This window comes from Lactuca saligna, chromosome 2 (assembly GCF_052625555.1).
Source record: "Lactuca saligna cultivar CGN05327 chromosome 2, ASM5262555v1, whole genome shotgun sequence".
Taxonomy (NCBI): Eukaryota; Viridiplantae; Streptophyta; class Magnoliopsida; order Asterales; family Asteraceae; genus Lactuca; species Lactuca saligna.
Window position 1 is genome coordinate 150,441,028 of NC_136418.1, and position 25,787 is coordinate 150,466,814.

A 25,787-nucleotide genomic window follows, 5' to 3' on the forward strand; every position below is an offset into this window, starting at 1 on the left:
ATCCGAGAGTATAACAACTTTCATTTAGAATGTTTTGTCTAACAAGTCTCTATCTCACTTTTTATGACACATACATTGTATCGTGTCGAATGCGAAACTTCAAAAAATCATTAACTGTTTTATACAAAGTTAGATCTAAGCGTTCTTTATATCCTGGTGCTCATGGTTACGGTCTCTATGACTTTCATTAAAATAATTTATCTTAAATAATATTTTATTTTTACACTTTATTTTATCGTTTAATGATAAGATTTATATAAAGGTTTTCTATAAATATTATATAATATTAATATTTGTTTATATATATATATATATATATATATATATATATATATATATATATATATATATATATATATATATATATATATTAGCTTGGAATGCGTACGAAGAATAATTACTCTATTTAACAGTTTTAATTATTCGATAAAATGTATAATTATTATTATTATACTTTAAACATTTAATCCGAATTTGCAGATGTTACATATGCCTTTGAAATCGCTATATGGGTTTCTTCACATAAATTTGTTCTTATTGGAATTACTTATTTGGATCATTAACATGCAGGTGACTTTCTAACACGGAACAATATATGATTTGCAGCAAACCAAAAGACTAAATTCCCTTTTAAAACTTATGTAAAAATATCAAACTGATTTTTATTTATTATCTTGTCATGAGTATTGATATCGTCTACTCTTCCAACAACCAAGAAAACTCCAACAATGAATTTTTAACAAACTTATAGAATACAATCCTAATTTTAGGTGGGAGACCTATTGGATTTAGTATAGAAATTTTTATTAATCTTTGTGTAGGCTTCATCTATCCTAATCCCTCTCATATGTCTAATCAAAGGCATAACTTCACCAACAAACTAAACATGTTTAAGAAGACGATGATTTGTAATTTTCTATAAATTTTTGTACATAGTGTCTGGCTATCATTACGATGGCTAAATTCGTCAACTTGTTTTGCAAGGTATTTCGATTTTTGTTTGTTTTGTGAATCTGATTAGTAATTTTGGTTATTTCATCTCTTGACTATTGATCATAAAAGGTTTATTTACTCTTTTAATGCTGGATAGTCATAATAATTGATCATTTTTCATGAATAATTTAATAGGATACCATTATACTCAAACGTCCAAAAAAGTATTTGCGGGGACTGAAGTTTTTGGTGTTAATATGCGCAACGGTATTCTATGTTTATACATATTATATGTATTCAAATCATATATACAATGGAAAAAAGATGGAACATGTAGACTTTCAAGTAATCAAGACATCCCATCATAACAATGTCCTTGATCGGTCTTCAAACACTTACTTGCACTATCTGAAACCCAAACCTTTTAACAGGTATAATCTTTATACTTTTTTCTAATTTTTGGTACGTATATAAATATATAAATACCTTTTGTAGGTTTACTAGAAACCCTGTGCGATTTTTTGTCATTATGTCAATGCAAAGATCAGGAAGCGGTTGGTTTGAAACCCTATTGAACAATCATAGGAATATAAGCTCGAATGGTGAGATATTTGGTCAGAAGAACAGGAGACAAAATCTTTCATCGATTATTAATACCCTCGATAGGGTTTACAGTTTGGATTTGATTACTCGTTCATCCAAGAACGGTTGTTCAACAGCGATCGGATTCAAATGGATGCTTAATCAGGTAATATTTGATCTTTGTATTTATCATTAGATGTTGATGTTATCAGAAAACAATCTTGATGATGCAGGGTTTGATGGAACACCGTAAAGAGATTCTTCATTACTTCACTAAGAGGGGTGTTTCTGTTATTTTCTTCCTGAGAAGAAATATGTTACGTAGATTGGTTTCTATTCTTGCTAATTCATTTGATAAACATGCGAAGCTTCTAAATGGCATGCACGTATCTCATGTACACTCGCCTAAAGAGGTACATAACACTTTTATGTTTTTCAATGAGGAATCTTGTTATTGGAAAATCGAGTACATTTATAGATGACTCTTTTGCTAGTTTTTTAACAAAAGGTTGTTGCTAGTCTAATTTTTGTGATGGATCGAATCCGTTGCAGATGAGTGATATTGAGTGGTTTGTTCAAAATTTCCTATTAAAGTACATTAAAATTTTCAAATGAATCGAAACTTCAAGGAATTGTGATCTATTGCACATTTGGTTGGCAGAACATTTGAATGAAATTTAATAAAACTGGATACTCTTATAAAAATCAGTATTTTAGTCTTTTACTAAATAAAAAGGAATGATGAAAATTTTCATACATAAATGAAAGAATCCTCGATAGAAGTGAATTACGTAATTTAGCAACAAAAAATCAAATACCAAGTCCATTAAATTTTTTAGGAATCCATGAAACAAACACACCTTAAGGACACACCAAATACATACTTGTGATATTTATCATATGCATTCATGATCATGTTATGGTTTTCATTATGTTTAGGCTTTGACATTGTCAAAATTCAAACCCACGATCAACGTAAGTTCGTTGGAATCAGATTTGGATGAGATGGAATCAATCGCTATAAAGGCGCTTGACTACTTCAATAGTACAAGACACATCATCGTGTATTATGAAGATCTCGTCAAGAACCCTTATGTAAGTATATACTTGTTGTATCTCTACATCTCCATGTGTTGATCTTGGAACTCTTCTTGAGTCAACTTTATTATTGTTATAGAAACTGATACAAGTAGAAGACTTTTTGGAGCTACCCCGAATGGAATTAAGTAGCCGACAGGTAAAGATACACAATGGACCCTTGTCAGAACATATTAAAAATTGGGAGGATGTCAAGAAGTCTCTTACCGGAACACCGTATGAGAGATATCTTAGAGTTGACTACTGATTGATGCATCATAAATTTATCCTGATGTCGTTGGTTTATTGATTTTTGAAGATTTGTATGAATGTAGTGGGGTTGTTATATTTTGGTTTTAGCTCACTAATTATGGTGTTGTTGGTCTAAATATTTAAGTTAGAATGATCACTATCCACTCAATTGAAAAAGATGAATATAATTATTCAAATCCTTGGAAAGAAGTTACCATGGCAACTTAATTGAAATTTTGCGTACGATACTACAAGAAAAGGAGAATTAACCTACAAGTTAAAGTATAAGGAAAATACACATTTGAAAAACTACCCAATATATCCTTGAATATGTTCATTTAACAAAATGATGCTCTCATTATTCTAACATTCTCCCTTAAACGCACAATATGAACCGAAAAAGCATAGATAGTTTGTTAATTTACAAGGAAAACAAAAATGAAAAATGAAATTAATCATACTTGGTAAGTCCGCAAGTTGCATGGAAGAAGGAACATACACTATATATAAGGTAATTGTCCCAACCTTTAGCCGATCGATAACACTAAAATGACAATCGATCTTAAAATGCTTTGTGTTCTCATGAACAATTAATTAGAATATGTTACTTCTGTTGTCACAATACATAGGGGTGTGATGATTAAGAGGAACATGCATACAGATAAGATTGTTCAGTGGGATCAAGACCATCATATGCATAAAAGTATCCATACAACTCCAAGTAAGATGAAACATCCCAAAAATACGGACCAAAAATTTTGTTTTCAAACAATTATTAAAATCATAAATCATCCAAAGTCATATGTAAAATCGTGAATCATGTATCATAAAACCAGGGCCGGTCCAAACATATATGAGGCCCAGTGCGAAAAGAAAAAAAAAGGGCCCCTTAAAGATAAATATAATAAAGAATAAAAAAAATGTCATTTATTTTTCACTATAAACGCGTTGAATTAACAATAACAAACAAGCCAAATTGTTTATCTTTTGAGCTAGTTTGAGTTTGAACGAACTTTAGGCCCTAGAAATTATTTAGATAATAATTTTTTATATATATAAACTACATAGCCCATACATTTTGAGCCCCCAAAAGATGTGGGCTCTGGGCGGTTGCCCGGGTTGCCCACCGTTTGGACCGGCCCTGCATAAAACATCATAGTATCTGTCACAAATGAAAATCTCATAAAAAATCATTAGAGTGAACTCCTAGGCTAAGACTGTGGAGAGTGCCATGCGATCATCCCGAGCCCTTCCCTTTCCTAGTGGAAGTAACTAAAACCAAAACCTAAAATTGTAAACATGAAGCTTTAGTGAGCTCCGCCAAACTACCACATATCATACACATATAACATGAAACTAGGAGATATGGGCCCCACCCACACTCATGGAGATACGGGGCCCGCCTACACTCCGCTAACTAGGAGATACGAGCCCCACCCACACTCCGCTATCTCTAAGTTACGGTCCCTGCCCACACTCAGCAACTTCGAGATACGGGCCCCACCCACACTCGACCGCTAGACAAACATACAAGTATCATACAGACAACAAGTATAACGAATCTATCATTCAGATATATATCATAATCAACTCAGCTATGAGATATGGGCCCCGCCCATACTCAGCTACTGACATAACATGCTATGGCTCAGTCTTGGCACCTTAGACTCGTTCCTGCTGAAGGGGAAACTCACCTCGTATGACTGACTGCTAAAAACCTGAGCGATGAATCCTTGTTTGCTGCTCCGGTAACTCTCCGGCTATAAATTCCATAATGACACTTAGTCAGAAACTGATAACTATTCTTAGGGTAAAATGACCATTTTACCCCTGGTCAAAGTCAACATCCTAGAAAAGGTCAACCTTCCAAGTTGACCAAACTCGCTGAGTCAGCCTTGTGACTCGCCGAGTCTTAGAACTCAGAACCCTGGAAATCGTGACTCGACTAGCCGAGTCACCCCATGACTCGTCAAGTTCCCAACCTACTTGTCATCACGATTTGTCGAATTGACTCATCGATTCATCCTCAGACTTGTCGAGTCCTGGCATAATCAAAAAAAGGGACAAGATCCTCCTACTCGCCGAGTCCTATGAACATCATCGAGGTTTCTTCATCGGACTCGCCGAGTTCCCTTATGAACTGGTCGAGTCCCTTGCAGATCTAACCTAGTTAACTGGTTTCACACTTCTATAATTCCAAAATATCGATCTAGGTTATTTCCATGGTCCATTTCTATAAAGTTGGAGACTTGATGGCTTTGCACACCTCATATGGACCCAAACTCAATTTATAACAACCTACTTCCATGAACATGACCATGGCTTGCATGAAAACGGATTCAATACTCCTTTTATGACTCTAGAGGCTAAATATTATAGGAAAGAGGGATTGCTTAGCATACAACCCATGATAAGCACTTATCCTACTCAAAAGGGTCAAAAAGACTCACAAATCAACATTAAAGGAGATCTAAGCTATAGGTTATCAAGCTAAGAGCTTTTTACCTCAGAAAGCTGCCAAAGATGAATGTACTCCTGGATCTTGTTCCTCTTCCACAATCTTTCTAGCTCCAAGATCTTCCAACTATCTTCAAAAACACAAAAACACACTCTAAGTTTCAAGGTTGAAGCTCTCAATCGGATTAGGGTTTCTGGAAGGCAGTGAGGCTGGTAAGGGAGCCCCAAAGGGGGTTTAAGTGGATTAAATACGGTGCAAAAACCTGCAAATAGGGTTTCCTCTTGGAATACCTACTCGTCGAGTCCATGCTTGGACTCGCCGAGTAGATTCTTTAAACCCCACGTCCTTTCTGGCATCTACTCGATGAGTTAAGGCTACCAACTCATCGAGTAGCTCAAAAATAAATGCTTGATTAAATAAATAATTGTGTACCAGGACCGGGGCATTACAATTATCCCCCACTTGTATTAGAATTCATCCTCGAAGTCTACTGTATCTGAAAATAACTTTGGGTAGTGCTCCCTCATCTCCTCCTCGAGTTCCCACATCCACTCCAAACCCTTGCGGTGCTGCCACTGCACATTCACTAGCTCGACACTCTTTTTCCTCAGCTCCTTCATCTTGTGATCCAGAATTGCCACTGGTCTCTCTATGTAATTCAAGCTGTCATCAACCTGAATATCCTTTATGAGTACCACTTCTGAATCATCCATTAAGCACTTGCATAGCTGGGAAACGTGGAATGTGTTGTGGATCTGGCTGAGCTTTGCTGGAAGGTCTAACCGGAAAGCAACCCGACCCACCCAGGCCAAAACCCTAAACGGACCAATAAACCTAGGGCCTAGCTTGCCCCACTTCCGAAACCTAATAACACCCATCCAGAACGACACTTTCAGGAGGACCATGTCGCCCACCTGAAACTCCAAATCCGAACACCGCTTGTCGGCGTAACTCTTCTGCCGACCCTGAGCAGCCTGGAGCCTGCTCCAGACCTGCTGAATCTGCTCCGTGGTCTTGTGTACTATCTCCGTACTCCCCATGACCCTCTGACCGACTTCACCCCAACAGATTGGGATCCTACACTTTCTCCCGTAAAGCATGTTGAAAGGAGGTCGGTCTATACTGGAGTGGTAGTTGTTGTTATACGAAAATTTCGATAACGAAAATTACGTATCCCAACTGCCCTCGAAATCTAACGCGCATGATCGAAGAATGTCCTCGAGAGTCTGAATCGTCCTCTCACTTTGTCCGTCCGTCTGGGGTGGAAAGTGGTGCTGAAGTGGAGACAAGTACCCATCTCTTTGTGAAACCACTTCCAAAACCTAGAAGTAAAGCGTACATCTCGATCTGACACCACCAAGAGAGGCACCCCATTACGTATCACTACCTCCTACACATAAATATTAACCAACTTCTCGGCCGAAATGCTCTCCTGGATCGGTATGAGGTGAGCTCTCTTGGTCAACCGATCTACGATGACCTATATCGAATCCACCCCACGTGCGGTCCTGGTAAGCTTAGTAATGACATCCATAGTGATATCCTCTCATTTCCACACGGGAATGTGTAACGGCTGCAGGTCAGGCATCTCTCTATGTACCAAGCTATGTCCCACTTGATGCAGGGCCACTAGTAGTCTGGGCAAAGATCCCGGTACATTTTCGTCGCTACCGGATTAATGGAGAACCTGGACTTGTGGGCCTCATCCATCAAAACTTGTCACACTCTGCCCCAGTACGGCACCCAGACTCTCCCATGCAGGGTTAACAGCCCCCTGCTGTCGTGATAAAAGGAGGCCACTTGGCCTGTAATCCTCTCACACTTCCGGCGCTCCTACTTCAGGCCCTCGACATGCACCTCTCGGATCTGATCTAGTAGTGGAGTAATCATTGCCATCCTCAAACAGATATCTCGGATCGGCACCGCTGCCGCTTTGTGACTCAAGGCGTCAGCCACTACGTTGTCCTTGCCCAGCTGGTAAAGGATCTCACAATCATAATCCTTAACCACGTCTAACCATCGAAGTTGACTCATGTTCAGATTTGGATGATCCATGAGGTACCTCAAACTCTTGTGGTTCGTGTAAACGGTATACCGGACCCTGTAGAGGTAATGCCACGAAATCTTGAGGGCGATCCCCACAACCCCCAGCTCTAAATCATGTGTCGGATAGTTAGCCTCGTGTTCAACTATCTCAAGGCATAAGCTATCACATGACCTCGTTGCATCAACACTGCTCCCATACCTGTGATCGAAGTATCACAGTAGACTACAAAGTCATCTACTCCCTATGGCATGGTGAGAATCGGCGCCTCGCACAATCGATGCCTGAGTGTCTCAAAGGCTAGCTGCTACTCAGGACCCCAACGAAACACCACCGACTTCTTGGTCAGTCGAGTCAACAAAACTGCTATCTTAGAGAAGTCCTGGATGAATATCTTGTAATACCCTGCCAGACCCATGAAGCTTCGAATATTAGTTGGAGACCTTGGAGACTCCCACTACATCATGGCCTCTATATTGGACAGATCTACCAAAGTACCCTTCTGGTTTACAAGGTGCCCAAGGAATTGCACCTCGAGCAACCAGAAGTCACACTTGGAGAACTTCACATAAAGACTCTCCCTCCTCATTGTCTCTAGTACCTCTCTAAGTTGCTCCTCATGCGACTCCTGAGTCTTGGAGTAAATCAAGATGTCTTCAATGAATACTATTACAGACCGATCCAGCATCGATCTGCACACGCGGTTCATGGGGTTCATGAACGCGGTCGAAGCATTGTTGAGCCCAAACGACATCACCATGAACTCATAATGACCATAGCAGGTCCTAAAGGTGGTCTTCTACACATCATCATCTCTGACCCGCATCTTGTGATATCTGGATCGTAGATCATTCTTGGAGAACCAAGATGCTCCCTGAAGCTGCTCAAACAAATCATCTATCATCGGGATAGGGTAATGGTTCTTCACCATTACCTTGTTTAGCTCCCGATAATCTATGCACATACGGTACGACCCATCCTTTTTCTTCACAAATAGGATCAGGGATCCCCATGGCCAACTGCTCGGCCTGATAAAACCCTTGTCTAGTAGCTCCTATGGCTGCGTAGACAACTCCTGCATCTAGGGAGGAGCCAACTAATATGGTGCCTTCGCTATCGGAGCCGCACCGGGGACCAGGTCAATCTGGAACTCAACTTGTCTCTCCGGAGGTATCCCAAGTAAATCCTCCGGGAATATATTTGGTTACTCTATCACTACTGGTACATCATCCACTGTCGCCTTACCCTTATCCTGGGTATCCATGACATAGGCGACGTATCCTGCACAACCCTACTGAAAGTAGCACCTCGCTCTCGCCGTTGAACAGATAATCGGTCCGTGTTGTGGCCTCTGTCCCTAAATCACTAACTCTCCCTACTAGGAGTGCAAACCCTCACTAGCTACAACTCACATCAATCACCGCCCTGTTGGGGCTCAACCAATCCATACCCATAATAACCTTATTCCCTCACATGGGAATAGTAACCAAGTCCACTGAGAACTGCTCGTCGAATATCCGTAGTGTACATCCCCTATGAACCCTCGCGACTCTGATAGTCTTATCATCTGCTATCTCTACATCAAGTGGGCAATCCATCTTCCCCGGAGCTCTACTAAATCGCTTGCTAAGTGAGAGCGACACAAAAGATCGGGTAGCCCTCGAATCAAACAATATTATAGCTGATATGCCGTTCACTAAGAACGATCCTATAACAAAACACATAAAGATAAGCAATAATCAGAAATAAATAAGAGATAATGGAGAAGATACATACCCGTAACCACATTAGGAGCTGCACGTGCCTCCTCTACTGTCAACTGGAAGGCTCTGGTCTTCGCCACTGGCATCTCAGCCTGGCCCTAACGGTTGTCTGTAATCCTCAATGTAATAGGGGTAGGTGCCACCACCTTCCCTGCTACTGCTAAAGTCGGACACTGGGACCTCTTATGGCCCCTCTGATTGCACTAGAAGCAAATCAGATCAGATAATGTGGTGGTAGAAGCATCAGTACAATCCTTACTCACATGCCCGGTTCGGCCGCATTTGAAGCAGCCTGAACTCCCCGCCCTGCACGTCCCCTCCTACGACCTGCCAAACTTGCCACAGTGGCCTCGGCCCTGCTGGCCCATCCCTCAGGAATCTTTCTTGGGCTTCTTGCTTGATCCCTCCATGCCAGATACCGACTCTCGCTTCCTCTTCCTCTCCATCTGTAAATCAATCTCTCTCTCTCTCTCTCTCATGAGCCCTCACAATCATATCCTCAAGCATCTTGCAGCTGGAGCGCCTCATAAACTGGCCGATATCACTCCGCAACATCTCATGATATCGGGCCTTTTTCATCTACTCGTCCGCCACATACTGTGGAACGAGAATGGCCCTCTCCCGTAACTTGGTGGTGATCTCTGCCACAGTCTCGGTAGTCTGATCAAGATCCTGGAACTCCCTCGCTAGCTGTTGCACCTCAATCATAGGTGCAAACTCGGCCCCAAAACCTGGTCATGAAATCACTCCAGGTCATCGCATACAACACTGTATCATCACCAATGGCTCTCCCATCCTCCTCTTACCAATCACGTGCCCTGTCCTTCAGAAGATAGGAGACAAGTCTAACCTTGTCCCCCTCAGGACACCTGCTGGTGTGGAATGCATTGGCGACATCCGCCAACCATCTATTATTCGTAATGGGGTCCCGATCCCCATAATATTCGGGAGCTCCACATGCCCTGAACTCCCGGAAAGTGAGTGTGAGCGACCCCATCATGGTCACCATCTTAGTACGGAAAGCACTAAACCGCTCTTCCATAAGCTCCATAATACCCTCCTTGATTGTACCGAAGATCATAGGCGTCTGCTTAAGTATGTTGCACATAATATCCGAGGAGATGAACTACCTGGTCTACTCATCCAACTGCTCAGCTCCAGAGCATGAGCCTGATCCCTTACCTAAACTGCCAACTGCTGGCCTAGGACGTAAAACCACCATTCTGGAAAAAAAAAACATCAGAATACTATCAAAACTCAAGAGGGGGGGGGCACAAACACTACAAGTTCCATGGCTTTATCTCATCCTTCCTTGATTCGAGTACAGATCCTTTGCTTTCAGTAGTACGAGCCCATACTACCTTCCACATCTATCCGTACTTTCCTCAAGAACTGCCTCGATTCCACCAAGTCCCTTCTACTACTACTGTTTCACGTGATACTCTTATCCTAAGCTAGCCATAGGGTGATCACCACCCCACTCTCAGCCATCAGCTGCATAATAAGTTCCTGCTATCTTCCCATAACTAGATCACATATACTATTACATATCACTCAGACTAGATAATTCTTTAAATGAGAGATCGTACCCTATAACGGTTAGACTCAAACGAGAGGTATGAAATAGATCTAGACCTAACCTTCTGAAATTATTTAGTCCTTACAATATGTAACTTAACATATTCGTTTACTAGTTAATGAAAGACAACTAGAACTCCTAAAAGCACAAAGCAAGCAACATTCGGGCATTGAGTACACATAATCAAGCATATACTACTCTGTCTATCATACTGAATGATTTGTACTAGCATGCATTTCTCATAAAGTTGATACACAAATAACAGGCACATAAGGTGTCTTTCCTAGATCCTTAGTCCTAATCTAGCATGCAATTCTCATAAAGCTGATAAACATATCATAACATAAACTTGTATGGGTAATTTGGGAGTACTTACTTGAGCTCAGCTGATTGCATGCACCATACCCTTTTTCTCTTTTCATTTTTTTTCCAAATCCTTTTGTAAAAATGATTTTCTTTTTAAAATTTTATACCCCTTGCTTAGTTTGAGTTCGGACACACCCGAGAGTGTGCACAAATCCATCAAACCAAGGCTCTGATAACAACTTGAAACTTCCCAAAAATACGGACCAAAAATTTCGTTTTCAAACCATTATTAAAATCATAAATCATCCAAAGTTACGTAAAATCGTGAATCATGTATCATAAAACATTATAGTATATGTCACAAATAAAAATCTCATAACAAATCATCAGAGTGAACTCCCAGGATAAGATTGTGGGGTGTGCCATGCGATCCAGTTGCTAGTGGAAGTAACTGAAACCAAAACTGAAAACTGTAAGCATGAAGCTTAGTGAGCTCCCCCAAACTACCACATACCATACACATATAACATACAACTACGAGATACGGGCCCCACCCACAATCATGGAGATACGGGCCCTGCCTACACTCCACTAACTAGGAGATACGGGCCCCACCCACACTCCATTATCTCTAAGTTACGGGCCCCGCCCATACTCAGCCACTTCGAGATACGGGCCATGCCCACACTTGACTGCTAGACAAATATACAAGTATCACAAAGACAACAAGTATAACTAATATATCATTCATACATATATCATAATCAACTCAGCTATGAGATACGGGCCCCGCCCATACTCGGCTAACTAGGAGATACGGGTCCCGCCCACACTTAACAACTAACATAACATGCTACAGGTTGGCCTTGGCTCCTTAGGCCCGTTCCTATTAAAGGGAAAACTCACCTCGTATGACTGACTGCCGAAAACCTAAATGAGGAATCCATGTTTGCTGCTCCGGTAACTCTCTAGCTATAAATTCCATAATGATACTTAGTCAAAAACTGATAACTATTCTTATGATAAAATGATCATTTTAACCCTGGTCAAAGTCAACATCCTAAACAAGGTCAACCTTCCAAGTTGACCAAACTCGCAGAGTCAACCTTGTAACTCGTCGAATCCTAGAACTCAGAACCCTGGAAATCATGACTCGACTCGTTGAGTCACCCATGACTCGTTGAGTTCCCAAGCTACTTGTCATCGCGATTTGTCGAACTGACTCGTCGAGTCGTCCTCAGACTTGCCGAGTCCTGACATAATCGAAAAAGGGGACATAATCCTCCTACTAGCCGAGTAGACTCTTTAAACCCAGCGTCCTTTCTGGCATCTACTCGACGAGTTAGGGATACCAACTCGTTGAGTAGCTCAAAAATAAATACTTGATGAAATAAATAATTGCATACCAGGAACGGGGCATTCAATAAGATATGGAGATAGTAGTATGCTTTGAAATATGGTGCCCCAAAGATGATATACACCGCCGAAGAAAGATACCCATTGAAGTGTAGTAGGAGATGCATGAAATGGCTAACAATATTTACGATACACATTACATAGGGAAATAAGATAACCTTTTGGATAGAAAATAATTTTAAACCCGAAAACTATTTAAACAAATTTAGGTCCTTTATCTTGAACAAGATGCTAATTAGACGTTAATGCTTCAATTCCATAAAAATTATTACTAATAGTAATCATATCATCAACATATAAGGCGCGCAAATATGCGACAGACGGTTGAGCTTTTTATAAGGAAGGATGAAACAAGATCACTATGAGGAAACTGAGACATGAAAACAAAGTGGATAACAATATTAACAACATAAAAAATTGTATGTTTGGTCACAAGATAAACTAAACTATAAATGATGGTAGAGCTCAACATTAGATCTTGAGGGTAATATGTGACCTAAATTTATGCTCTATCTATTTGTTCTTTTTTCACTCCTAATTAAGCCTTGATAGATTTTGATGCCACTGTTAATTTATATGTTTGAGCCACTAAAAATATTCATACCTACCGGTCATAAATGCTCAAAAATGTTTGATGATCATATAGAGAAAATTGATGCTTTTTATATTAAACTCGAGTTTACTGAATTGACATATTATTATTCTACTCTCCATTCAATTCTATCAAAGTTTTTTTATAATGCATTAAACTCTACAAAATTTAATAAAACATATATTTAGTAATTAAAAGGTTTTCTTTTTTCATATTAAAGAGTTTCATGACTATTAACTCCATATCCACTGAATGTAATATAACATACTATAATGGTAGGGTTAATTTAATTCATTTGATCATTCAACATGACATCCCGTAATAGGGTTAATTTAATCCATTGAATTTCAATGATATGCAACCTCATTTAACTTAGGTCCAACGCTCCAATGCTGACGGTGGGCAACATGGGCGGTTGCCTAAGATCCGTGTCTCTAATGGTCTAAAATTTATAGAATGTATGATAAATTTATATAAAGAAAAAAAAAGTAAATTATCTAAAAATGTCATGAGAAATATTTTTCTTTAAATTATTTATAATGTTTTGATCATATTTGTGTTTTTTAATACTAATAGTGAATTTTATAACACTGTGTTTTTTTTACTTATTTTTTATTATATTTATGACTTTGGGAGCCTATTTTTTTCGTCATGAGCCCACTTCATCTTTTGAACCGGTCCTGATTTAACTCTTCAATTAAATTGTAGATTATGGATGATCTAATATAAAATCATAAAAAGCTAAAAAAAAATAATAATAATAATAATTTGTTTCTTACACGATAAAAGACTAACAATGTTAGTTTTAGCGACAAAAAATGCGACTAAAAAAGATAGTTAATGTTACGGTTGGTCATCAAACTTTCTCGAATAGATTTAAAAGGTTCCCGAAGTTATGTCCTAGCTCTCCAGGGGTATAAGATGTACCTTTTTAGGTTTAAAATGTATTTTTGGAGATTTTGAAGTATAAACCGATTACTCCTTGCCATGCGATAAGCCCGTAAACACATGAATTGCCATGAATTCGTTTGACACGTAAGCACATACTTCTATGATTCTATCCTTATAATAATAATAATAATAAAATCATTGTTTTTATGGGAATTATCGGGTCATATCTTACTTGCAAGTTGCAAGCCTTTCAAGAACGGAAAAAAGAACGGCCATCTACTCATCTAGCGTTAGTATTTCCATTAATAGGCCTTTTGAAACGTGGCTGTGGAAGGTCAAAGCCAGGCCCATCTTCCTTTTAAGAATAAACCCACAAAAAAAAAAAAAAAAAAAAAAAAAAAAAAAAAAAAAAGAAAAAAGTAAATGGGTCTGTATTTCATCTTTTCCAATATCTTGTTGCGAGCCTGTGACATAGGTCTTAACATAAATGTTTAACATCCTATCTATTATAATAAGTTTAAGTTATTATGTTGACATAAATGTTTCTTTGGTTGTTTTATTGCAAGTTCCAATCTCGTAGTTCGCCTTTTAATGAAAAAGTGAGTTTGGTCTATTTATTTTAAATAAATATTGTTAATGGGTATATAGGATTATGAACAAAGATGTTAAAAAATTGATGTTTGATTAAAAAATATATATATTAAGTAACATAAATGAATAAAAAGGTTAAAATTTTAAAATGATAATGAAAAAAGATAAATTTGATACAAAAAATGATCAAATAACAAATTCAAATTTATAATGTTACCGATCTCGTATTTCGGTTAGAATCAATTTATTATGGGGTTGGCTAAAAAGATATCCTATTTTACCATTTAGACAACCCTAATTAATGTTTGAAATATTTTTATTGGTTGAAATTGCATTGTTTTCCGAAAAAGATGATTACAAGAAGTTGATTATAGGTTGACTTTTTATAAAAATGATTATAGGGTATCTAAGGGGTGTCTTATTAGCAGCACCTTTTATTATTCTGATTGTCTTTTGTGTTTTAGACACTCAATAGACAATCAATCACAAATCTAGGTTGACCTTTGACGATACTTTGAGCCAATGAATCAACTATAGGTAGAGGAAGGAGTTACATATTAGTGGGGAGTACATGGTCTTTTACGCAAGACAAGACGTTGATTGATAAAAAACATGCTTCTTCTTGATGATTTACCTACTAGAAGGAATAACTTTACCCCCGTTAAAGTTACTATTTTGGCATGGAGAATAAAATTGGACAAACTTCAAGTCAAGTTGAATCTTGACAAACGAGGCATAGGCTTGGATTCACTCTTTTGTGCGACTTGATTCGGCCATTGAAACATTGGAGCATAAGTTCTTCGCTTGTTCTTTTTCAGTTTGTGGGCTATTGACATGTCAAACATCACCAACTACACTGAGTATATTGTTTGGATAAATCAACTAAGGCTAACTATTTTGCAGAACAAACGTCTTGATGCAGTGATTCTTACGACATATTGGACGATTTGGAAGTTTCATAACAATATGATATTTGAAAAGGACAAATTAACAAAAGAAGACCATAATGTTTTATTTAGTGGCTCATTGGTATTTTTAGGTTTATAATAAGAGTACAAAGTTAAAGATTAATTGGCTATGTCGGCTTTAAAACCCAATTCAGGTCATAAACAATGTAATTCTCATGTTTTCCCTAACACGTTGCTAGGGTTTTTCGATATATTTTTGACGTTCCAAAGAAAAAAAAAAAAAGAAATACATGAGAAAATTGTTATATGGTCAAATTGATTCGTACATTTTTATACTATACTATATTTTATCTTTAATATGCCCATAGATTGTAACTACAATATCAGCAACCAGACAACAAAACTTCTAAAATATTTATGTTTTTTATTGGAAAAAAATGGATTTTTCATATTTGAATCGAATTAAGATCTTGCATTATCTACTTTCGTTACTATGTGGAAGAGAAAATAATATATTCATTTAGAAAGAAAAAAGGGGGGAAAAGTGAAATATGGATATGGTCCCAATCACAACCTAGCTGCCAATGTAGGGTGTAACATGCATATAATAAAGTGATGGCTAATCATTAGATGCCCCATATACCCCTCCATTCATCATGTCATCCTCATTTTTGACATCATCATTATAGTTGGTTTTTTATTTTTTATTTTTTTAATTTATGTATTTGATGTTAACAATTTAACTTTATAAATTATAAATTACTATTAGTTGAGGATGATAAACAATATCATATGCATCCATATTTTAGAAATTACACTTATGTCCTGTTGATTTCTCTCTCTAACATATCTTAACTATAGCAGTGAAACCTTTAAAACAAGAGATGCTTACAAGTAAGTAGATAACCTCCATGATGTTTATATCTCACCAAAAGTTTTTGGATTAGAAAAGATGTTCTTTTGGTACAAATCATCTTTCTTGAAGAAAACTTTTTCAAGTCAAGTACTATGACGATGACCATGTACTACGTACAATTGCCGCATGCTACATTTTGGTGTCACCATTATATTTTTGTTGATTAGATAGTGTTCGGATCTTGATAAAAAGTTGTAGGTGTCCTTTGTTTTGTTACTTATGAAACTTGAAAAGGTGAGATTCAAGTTAACCCCATTAAATCTTGAAACCTGGCTCAATTATACATAGGGAAACATAAGCACAATTTTATAATTTTGAGTCTTGTTTTTGCTCATAACTTTGATTATGTTCATATCAGTTCTTATGTGATAAATATAAAACATATAATAAACCATCTTTGAGTTACAAAGAGTTATTCAAAAGACAAGATCGTGACTATATCATTATTAATCATACGATATTTTGTTGAAACTCGGCATACTTAACTTCATAAGCTCTGTCTAAGATCACCGTTACTGAAATAAAGTCATATTAAGTTCGTGTTTTTAAGAAGTTATTGCAGGTCGGGTCGTATGTCTATGTCTATTTCTTTTTGCATATTGACTTCAGAAGCAATCGATGCATATGATTGGAGTTGGATAGGTAAAACAAATAAATAGCAATTACTACTTGGTAGACATGAATATCTTTTATGATCTAAGTGAGTGGGACTATTTTGAAACTTTTGAAATAATAATAATAATAATAGACCTCATCATGTATTGGGGTTTTCTGGATTAAACATCTAAATTTTTTATTCTAAAATGGACATTGAACTTTTTTTTAGATTTGGTAACTTTAACAGGTTTATCAAAAATCTTCTAGTTATATACAAAAAAATAAAAATAAATAATAATAATAATAACAATTACGGAAAAACACTTGCATTGACAATTTTTCGGATAAAAGAGTTAAGCGTTTTCTATGAAAAAAACTTTTTTCAACCAAAATTACTGTAAACATGATAATACATAAGAAGACCAATTTGGAAAAATAGAAAAATATAAGGTTGGTTTTAGAAAAGAAAATTAATTAAGGTTTAATATGTTGTCTTTTATGATAATAATACTGATAATAATAATAAATAATATATATAGACGAAAGCGAGAAATGATAAAACCATAAAAGTCACTAGTTGTTGGCAGATCATTCCATAACTAGATTATGAAGAGACCATATAAAAATACACATATAATTATAAAAAAAAGTCGACAAAAAAAAAAAAAAAAAAGATAAAATAACATAAAGATAATTTGTGTTAATTATTATATTGAAATGTCTACAAAAATAAAACAAAAGTCAAAATCCAAAAATAGAGTATCATGTTTTTGTCGAGGTTTGCTGAAGCTCCACAAACTTCTTCATACGGTTTGCTGATTTACCTTTGTTGTCTATGTTTGTTGTGATAATGATTATCAATTCTATATCCACTTCAGTAAAACGAGTTTCATTTTCCAGTGTACATTGTTGGTTAGTGTATTAACACATCTTATATTTTCATTTTCTAAAAATTATTAAAAACCAATATATTTTGAATTTTTCATAGATTATACAAGCCTACTTTTTATTATAACATGTTAATTTAAAATTTCTTAAAACAAATTGTTTTCTTGATTATTAGATATTAATAACACACAATTTGTGTGAGGCTTATGTTATCGATTTTTAGAAAAAAACATTGTTTTGTGTATTATGCATCCGACTTATAGTTTTAAAAACTTATAAAATAACAATAAACTTTGAAATGTAAGTGGATTATAGCTTTCTACTTTGACATTTTTAAAGTAAAAGGAATATGATTTCAAGTGATTTTTTTTCTTAAATTGAGTTATGTAGTTCTCTTTGGATTAAAATGGCATCTTGTTGCTTTAAATTATCTTAAAACCGTATTGCATTCAAATTCAAACTTCTAAAATGTTGCGGTCTTGTTTTTCGTTTTTTAAGCTATCACACATTAACATATCATGTTTTGGTCTTATCATGTTGATTTATACAATTTTGGGAATTTCATGTTTGCAATTTGCAAAAGGGAAAATGACACATATGACCTATGAACTTTCTAGGGTTTACCTTTTTAGTTGCTAAACTTTTTAGTGGCTTTATGAGGGAACGAATTGTGTTGCAACCTAGCAATTTAGTCCCTTTAACTTATTATACCCGGTTACCATGCCACATCGTCCCAATTTGACACATCATCGATGACATGGCGAAATTGTATTCAAGTCTTGGACCCAAACGACGTCGTTTTGGAATGTGAAACGTAGAGGCCACGTTCACACTGTTCACCACCTCCGTATAAAATATGAAGCTTGTGCCCTAAAATGGTACAAACCATAACCTAGTTACCCCAATTGCACGATAAACTTTGATACTAATCTCAGAAACAATGCCTTCACGATCATCTCAAGATCACAATTGGTCACCCAACTACATTCAGCACATGGCTGAAAATGTCTCGAATGGAGTCACAAATGAAGACATGTCGATCAATCTGCTGCAAACACAGTTGGAGGTGTCGCTTGTGAGGGAAGATATTGCAAACGACCTTCATGAACTATGTCGCAACCTCACTAGAGAGATAGACGCCCTAAATCATGAAGTCGATGATGTTCGAGCAGGTCAACTCAATCTATCTAACATGGTTGTTGATTTGAAGAATCATTTTAGTTCATTGCAAGCGTCATATGTCAACATTGTTCTGGGAAAAAAGAAGGAGAAGAAAGTGAAATGGGTCTTTGGGGTTCTTGTCGTTGCTGTTCAGGGGGTTTTAACCTACAGGTTGTTTAAATGACAGAAGAACTTTAGGTTAAACATTTCAATCCTAGGTTTCTATTTTGTTTTGATGTGCATCTTGTTTATTCTCCTTATTAGTAACGGGTTTTATTGGTTGTCTTTTGGTTTGTGGTTGTAGTAGTTGGTGTTTTTGTGATCATGATGTTATGATGATCAGTATTTTGATGGTAGTCACAGATGACGGTTCTCGTATGTACTTAGATAGTTGTGGAAATCCTGTTACAACTTGTTCAATAGATATAAAGATGCAGAAACCCATGAATGAAATGTTGATTAACTTAACTTGTTCCTGTTATAAATGGAGTACTTTTATGAACGTAAATGTGCATGTGTCGTGAAGTAGTAGCCCTTTTCAATGTTGATTTGTTCTTCGGACCACATGAAACAGTCAAACTGTTTATACCATTCAAACATGAACCCCAATGTTTGTGTTTGTTTGTGGGGACATGGGACAAAAGAAAAGACTCTAATACCCATATTTGTCATTGCCTATAACCCATAAATGGAAAACATTGAAAAGTGCTTTTTTGTTGTCTTTGTGATTGCCCACTTTGAAAAATTGCCTGGAAGAAATGAAATACCCCTAATGGGTTGGGTCAAATAAAAAAGTTATGACTAAAATACCCCGTACACAATACTATAAATAAGACCATACATATTATAAATACAAACATGCATCCAAATATCAAATGTTAAGATACTTATAACATACATCAACATAGCAAACATAAATTCCCTTGTTCAATCCACATAACAGACACACAATTAGAAGTGTAATTAATCTAACTCCATTGGCGATCCAACACCCTTGCATATTCATTGATTCTTATGTTTGGATGATTTTTTGTTTTTTTGTGACATTATTTTTAGGTGGAATTTGCAATTGAGTGCAAGTGGTCTTGTTGTGCTCTTTCTGTTTGCATATGCCATAAGAAACCATATTCCCTCCCTTTGAAACAGTGTGTTTTCCAGACCTTTCAGAAGCATCCTTTATTCTTTTTGATTGTTGTCTTGCCTGACATTCTTCTTTTTAAAGCAGGAAATGGAGGTGTAAAGGTTGTTGAAGGCCACATGTTCATCCCATTCATACCACTAATAGACTTTTTGTAAGTATTATGGAAGAAAGCTACCAGGTATAAAGGGTCTACATATGGCCCATCAGGTGTTACGTTTAAAAACGCTAATGTAGCTACTGAATGAACACAACCATACCCATTTAGTTGCCATAACCTATAACTACATTCCTTTTTTGCGACATCGACAATTTATGACTCATCCATTTTTCTTGTTTCCAACTTCATACTCCTACAAGACACAACCTGCCAATGCCTACATAAAGTAATGAAAATTTTAGAGTTGAAAGAGGTAAGTTGTGTTTGAAAAAAGTGTGCATACCTTTGCTCATTTTGGAGAATATTCAATCTTGTTCTGATGTTTGGCCAAAGAGAATAACGATTCCATCCTTAACCTGTGAGTTTCATACTGACCATCCTTTGCATGACATATATACGAATGCCCTCCAACATGCTAATAATAGGTTTCTTCCTAGCATCCAAAATGACACTATTAAAGCTCTCTGAAAAGCCATTCTCCACATGTTCACATGATGAATGGTGAATTCTAAAATAAGCTAGAGACCAAGTCTTTGGATCTCTATCTGATGTGTGTGTAATGCACTAGTTTTAATCGTACTAATTTAAACACTAAATAAACACACGAAAGGCAGTGTACCTATCGATTAACAATATAGTTCAGGCAAGTAGGGTATCGAACACAAGGAACGGTAATAATTAAGATTAAATAATAGAATTACCTAAATAAAAACAAGTAATAAAAGATGGTTTTCTCTAGTTGTTCAAGACTATAAACTTAAATAATCAAATAACACTTAAACAAAACAATTAACAACTAAATAGAATAGAAGGTAACTATATTCAATGATAAAATAGACTTCTGTTCAGATTCGATTCATTTATTCCTATGGTTGATTTCATGGCAATGCAACAGATTAATATATCATTGGCTACTGATTTATAATGTGATTAGGTTCATGTTCACTATTACTAATCCTTAGCAAATAGGTTAATTCAAACAATGGCCAATTGATTAAACTAACAAGTTTCCTAGCATTAAATTCGCATCAAGTAAGACTTGTAATATCAGTTAACTAAATTTTGTAATTCAATCAACTCATGTATGGTTGTTCATCACACATGCTTACACATTAATTTACTTATTTTCTAGTTAGCATTAGGTTAATGTTCACTAATACTAGGCATACAATATTGTTTTCACAAAACTATATGATTCAAGCAATTAAGAGAATGTTCATGCAACTCAATAACTTGATTATTAGCATAAAATAATTATAACTTTCAATACTTCGAAAGGTCGAAATCAAATAGCAGAATTTGTCAAATTTTTAGATAAAAACATGATTTTATGATAAATCAACTACTACTAAATGATAATAATAATAGACTTTCAAAAGCCACACTATGATTATAATTGAAGGATAAGAGAATCATATTATTAAAATTAAATATGGGAAATATAAAAATGTTAGATATATGTGTGAAACGATGTGGGGTAAGTAGAAAAAAAAATCAAATTAGTGTGGTAATGGATAAATGATTTATCTTGCAACATATTGATTTAGATAACTTTCTTTATAAAAGATATGCCTATATACATATAGATTTATTATAAACTTATAATACATGACTCACTTTTGTTATGTGTTTGTAATTTCAGCTAACATGTATATATAAAGAGAGAGAGAGAGATTTATTATAAACTTGAATACATTTGTTCACTATTTAAATAATGTGCAATTTAACAATTTGGATTACATTATTTGGTCCGGATAATTGGATTTTGGATTGATTTTTAGCAAAACCAAGTTAATATTTTGGGTTTCGGATTAGTTCTGGTTTATAATTAAAATAAAATTCAAATAGTCCAAAAAAACCGAATAACTATTTATCATTTGTTTATTTACATTTATTTTTTGTTTTTAGTATACTTCTTTGAATTCTTTATTAAGTATAAATTGTTTTTAAATATATTCAAATGTATTACCCAATAAAAAACCTAAACATATACTTCTCAAATGTTTTTATCCAGAGAATATTAAATGATTACATATTTCTCTTAACGGTTGTTCATAAATTTTATTTCAAAACTAAACAATTTATTTTTGTTTAAAGTTATCTAACATTCAAGTTATATAAGTTCTAAATATTTTGTCACTTGAAAACCGAATTGTAAAAACCTATCCAATCGAATTGTAATATGCTTGGTTCGGATTTGATTTAAATTCAGTTTGGGTTGTTCGGATGTATGTTCTGAAAACCGAAATCCATAAGAATTCATTTGATTGATCCGATTCAACTTAACAAACCCCCCACCCCCCCCCCCCCCCTAAATTTGAATACATATATAGGGCCTCATACATGTTATGTGTTGAGAATTTCAGCTAACATGTCAAATAACATAAGACATATAGGTATGGGCAACGCCCTTATGGTGTTATCCGATGTGCCATCGCCATAACGACGCCATAAAGGGCGAATACTGCCCCACCTTCCTGTTATTAGGCGTTATGTTATCATTCGTTATTGTGGTAACGGGTTGTAATTTTTATAACTCGAACGTTGCAAACTTTTTACCGTTTAAAAACGGTACAATATTCAAAATTAAACCATTTAAAAACGGTAACTTCAATAAAAAATTTACTAATTAATTTTTTTACAATATATATATATATATATATATATATATATATATATATATATATATATATATATATATACACCTCATTCTTTTTACCTACACATCTATTTCTCTATATCTATCTCTATTTCTCTTAATCACTCAAAACACAAACACAAAAATCAACCAACTACGGATCAAAACCCAAATACTCATTCTCCAAACACAAAAACATCCACTCCAATAGGTTTTGTGGCATACGAGGGCTACATAAACCTCCTCAACTCGGAAAACTCACCACAAATTCCATATCTCGCCTACTTTTTCAATCACGCTTCAGCACCACTACAATTCTTTACCTTGCATTTTAAGCGGCAAACAACCACACAACCCCCACCCACGCAAGAAACGGTTATCGAGATGCAAATCGGGGGTAGTCAGAAAGCATCGGGAAAAAAAGAGATAAAAAAAGAAAGGGGAAGAGGTCGTGGTCAGGGTGGAGCAAACGGAAGCACCTCCAACATGGTGGACACCGGAGGAAGAGCATGCGTTGGCGGTGGTTTGGTGTGAGACTTCAAAACAACCAACTTTGGGGAATGATATGAGGAAAGTTGCTTTTTTGAAAGTCGTGATTGTCAAATTCCGCACAATTTTGAACAAGAATGACATATATTGTAATAACAATATGCTTAGTGGCAAATGGACTCAAATTAGCCGGAAGTGCACCAAATTCAATTCCATCTACAACAAACTTGTTTCGCAATTGCAAAGTAGTGCGAATGAGTTCGATGTGTTTAGAGCTGCGAGGAAGGAATATCACGTGCAAATGGGTCACTTATTTGAGCACGAAAAAATTTGGGAGATCGTGAGGAAAGATCCAAAATGAATAAAAACGTCAACACCATCAGAACAACAATCAAAGAGGTCTTGTGGTTCGGGTTCGGTTGACGTTTCCGACAAATGCATGAACATCGACCTTAACACGGACATCATGAGCTCCTGGACGACTTTGATGACATCGAGGAAATCTCCCTGCCACGATGACCGATGGGCACGACAAAGCGAAGCGCGCTCAATGACTTGTAGAGGAAATTGAAAGTTGGCTTCGAGAGCACGCGGGAATGAAACAAATTCGACGCCCACACGGAAATCGCAAATAAAATATATGAATTGCAACGTTAGTATTTAGAGTTCCTTCGTCAGGAAGCCGAACAAGATCGCATATCGAATCGAATAACTTGGCAATTATTACGACAAGCAAAGAAAATATGCAACCGGGACGAGTTGAAGTGATACGGAGGATGAAGACAAAGATCGAGAGCAAATACTTATACGACAAATAGTTTGTCAGTGTTTTGTTTAATTATTACTTATTAGGACTATCATGTGTTTTTTGGGCAATGTTTTTTTTTTAAAGTTTGTATGATATTTTTAGTTTACTATTTAATGAAATTATATTTTATTAATTTATATGTTTTTTTTATAGATATATGGTATAAATAAAAAAAATAAAACAAATTAGAAATATATGAAGTAAATAAAAAACAAACTAGAATAATAGAAATTAAAAACATCCAAAAAAATTTTAAAAAATTAATAGATGTTATCCTATGTTATTTGGTGTTGTCTATTTCCACATTTGGTGTTATAACACCAAATTGTGATTAGGATGATGAGGTGAACTTTTGGGTATGATAACATGTTGTTCACACCTAGGGGGTGTTCGGATTAGGTTATTAGCTTATTTGTGGTGGGAATAAGCAATAAGCAATAAGTAATGAGAGAGATGCTTATTAAAATTAGTTTATTTAGCTTATTTCTAACACAATAAGCTGATTTTTAAGGATTTTATCCAAACACTTAAACTTAGTTTATTGTGGTGAGAATAAACAATAAGCAATAAATACCTTTTTTTTTTCCTATCCAAACACCCTCTAGTAGTCTAAAGATCTTAACAAATCACAAAAATGTCCTACTAAAGACACACCAGGACACACCAATCTACTATCATACACTATTTTAAACCCTTATATTTTTTTTTTTGTCATTATACTGTAATAATCTTATCAATATTCATTAGACTAACTTTTATATATACATTTCATAATAACCTAATCATTATTATCTTTATTATTAAATAATTATATTTTTATTACTAACTTTATTCACTTATTAATTTTAGAATTACTTTTTAGTAAGATGGAAAAGATAAAAATAATATTGTTTTTTAAAAAAAAAAATCATAAAATTTTTTAACCTTGTTTCTATAAAAAGGTTTTAAACCAGTTTTTAGACTTAAACCCACATACTTAATATTTTTTTCTCCATTTTCATAAATTCAATAAATTTAATTTTTTGTTAGATGTAAACCACAAACATCTTTTTTTTTTTTTTTGACATAAAATCACTATTTTTTTTTCCATTACCGTAAACTTAACATCATTAAATCAAAAAATATAAATAATATGATAAGAAAAATAAATTCCAAACAAATCTTTTTTTTTTTTGTTAGAATATAGATTTGTCTTATCTATAGTTTGTTGTAATTATGGTTGTTGATGTTAGATTATCACCTCAAAGCCGTGTAATTATTTTCAAATAAAAGTTTTGCGAAACTGTATTTTGTATTAAGGATTAAATGTCACATCTCTGAATACTCTCCGTCAAGACCAATTAATATTTTTATATCAATCTACCGACTTGCTACTTCTTAACGACTTTATAAATTTGATTTTTTATTATTTAATAAGTATATTAAGATAATAAAAACATAAAATAAAGTTTCTAACTAAAAGATTCAATTTAAGTGGTCAAAATAAATAAAACATATGACTTTTATATATATATATATATATATATATATATATATATATATATATATATATATATATATATATATATATATATATATGTTGCTAGTAAATATTATTACA

The 25,787-nt window shown here is 35.2% G+C and overlaps 1 protein-coding gene across 1 annotated transcript; it reads left to right on the forward strand.

Moving 5' to 3' along the window:
• Nucleotides 1-954: 954 nt before the first annotated feature.
• LOC145030245 (uncharacterized) lies at nucleotides 955-2,860 on the forward strand. Its single transcript, XM_078978645.1, has 7 exons — nucleotides 955-984; nucleotides 1,129-1,200; nucleotides 1,258-1,364; nucleotides 1,429-1,681; nucleotides 1,749-1,928; nucleotides 2,455-2,610; nucleotides 2,693-2,860. The coding sequence occupies exons 1-7, from the start codon at nucleotides 955-957 to the stop codon at nucleotides 2,858-2,860; spliced, it is 966 nt and encodes a 321-aa protein (XP_078834771.1).
• Nucleotides 2,861-25,787: the final 22,927 nt, after the last annotated feature.

Bases quoted from the DNA above. Each gene is read 5' to 3' on its own strand.
- LOC145030245 (XM_078978645.1), top strand. From the start codon at position 955: ATGGCTAAATTCGTCAACTTGTTTTGCAAG. The intron at 1,929-2,454 runs GTACATAACACT...CATTATGTTTAG, and splicing joins ATGTACACTCGCCTAAAGAG to GCTTTGACATTGTCAAAATT. The intron at 2,611-2,692 runs GTAAGTATATAC...TTATTGTTATAG, and splicing joins ATCTCGTCAAGAACCCTTAT to AAACTGATACAAGTAGAAGA.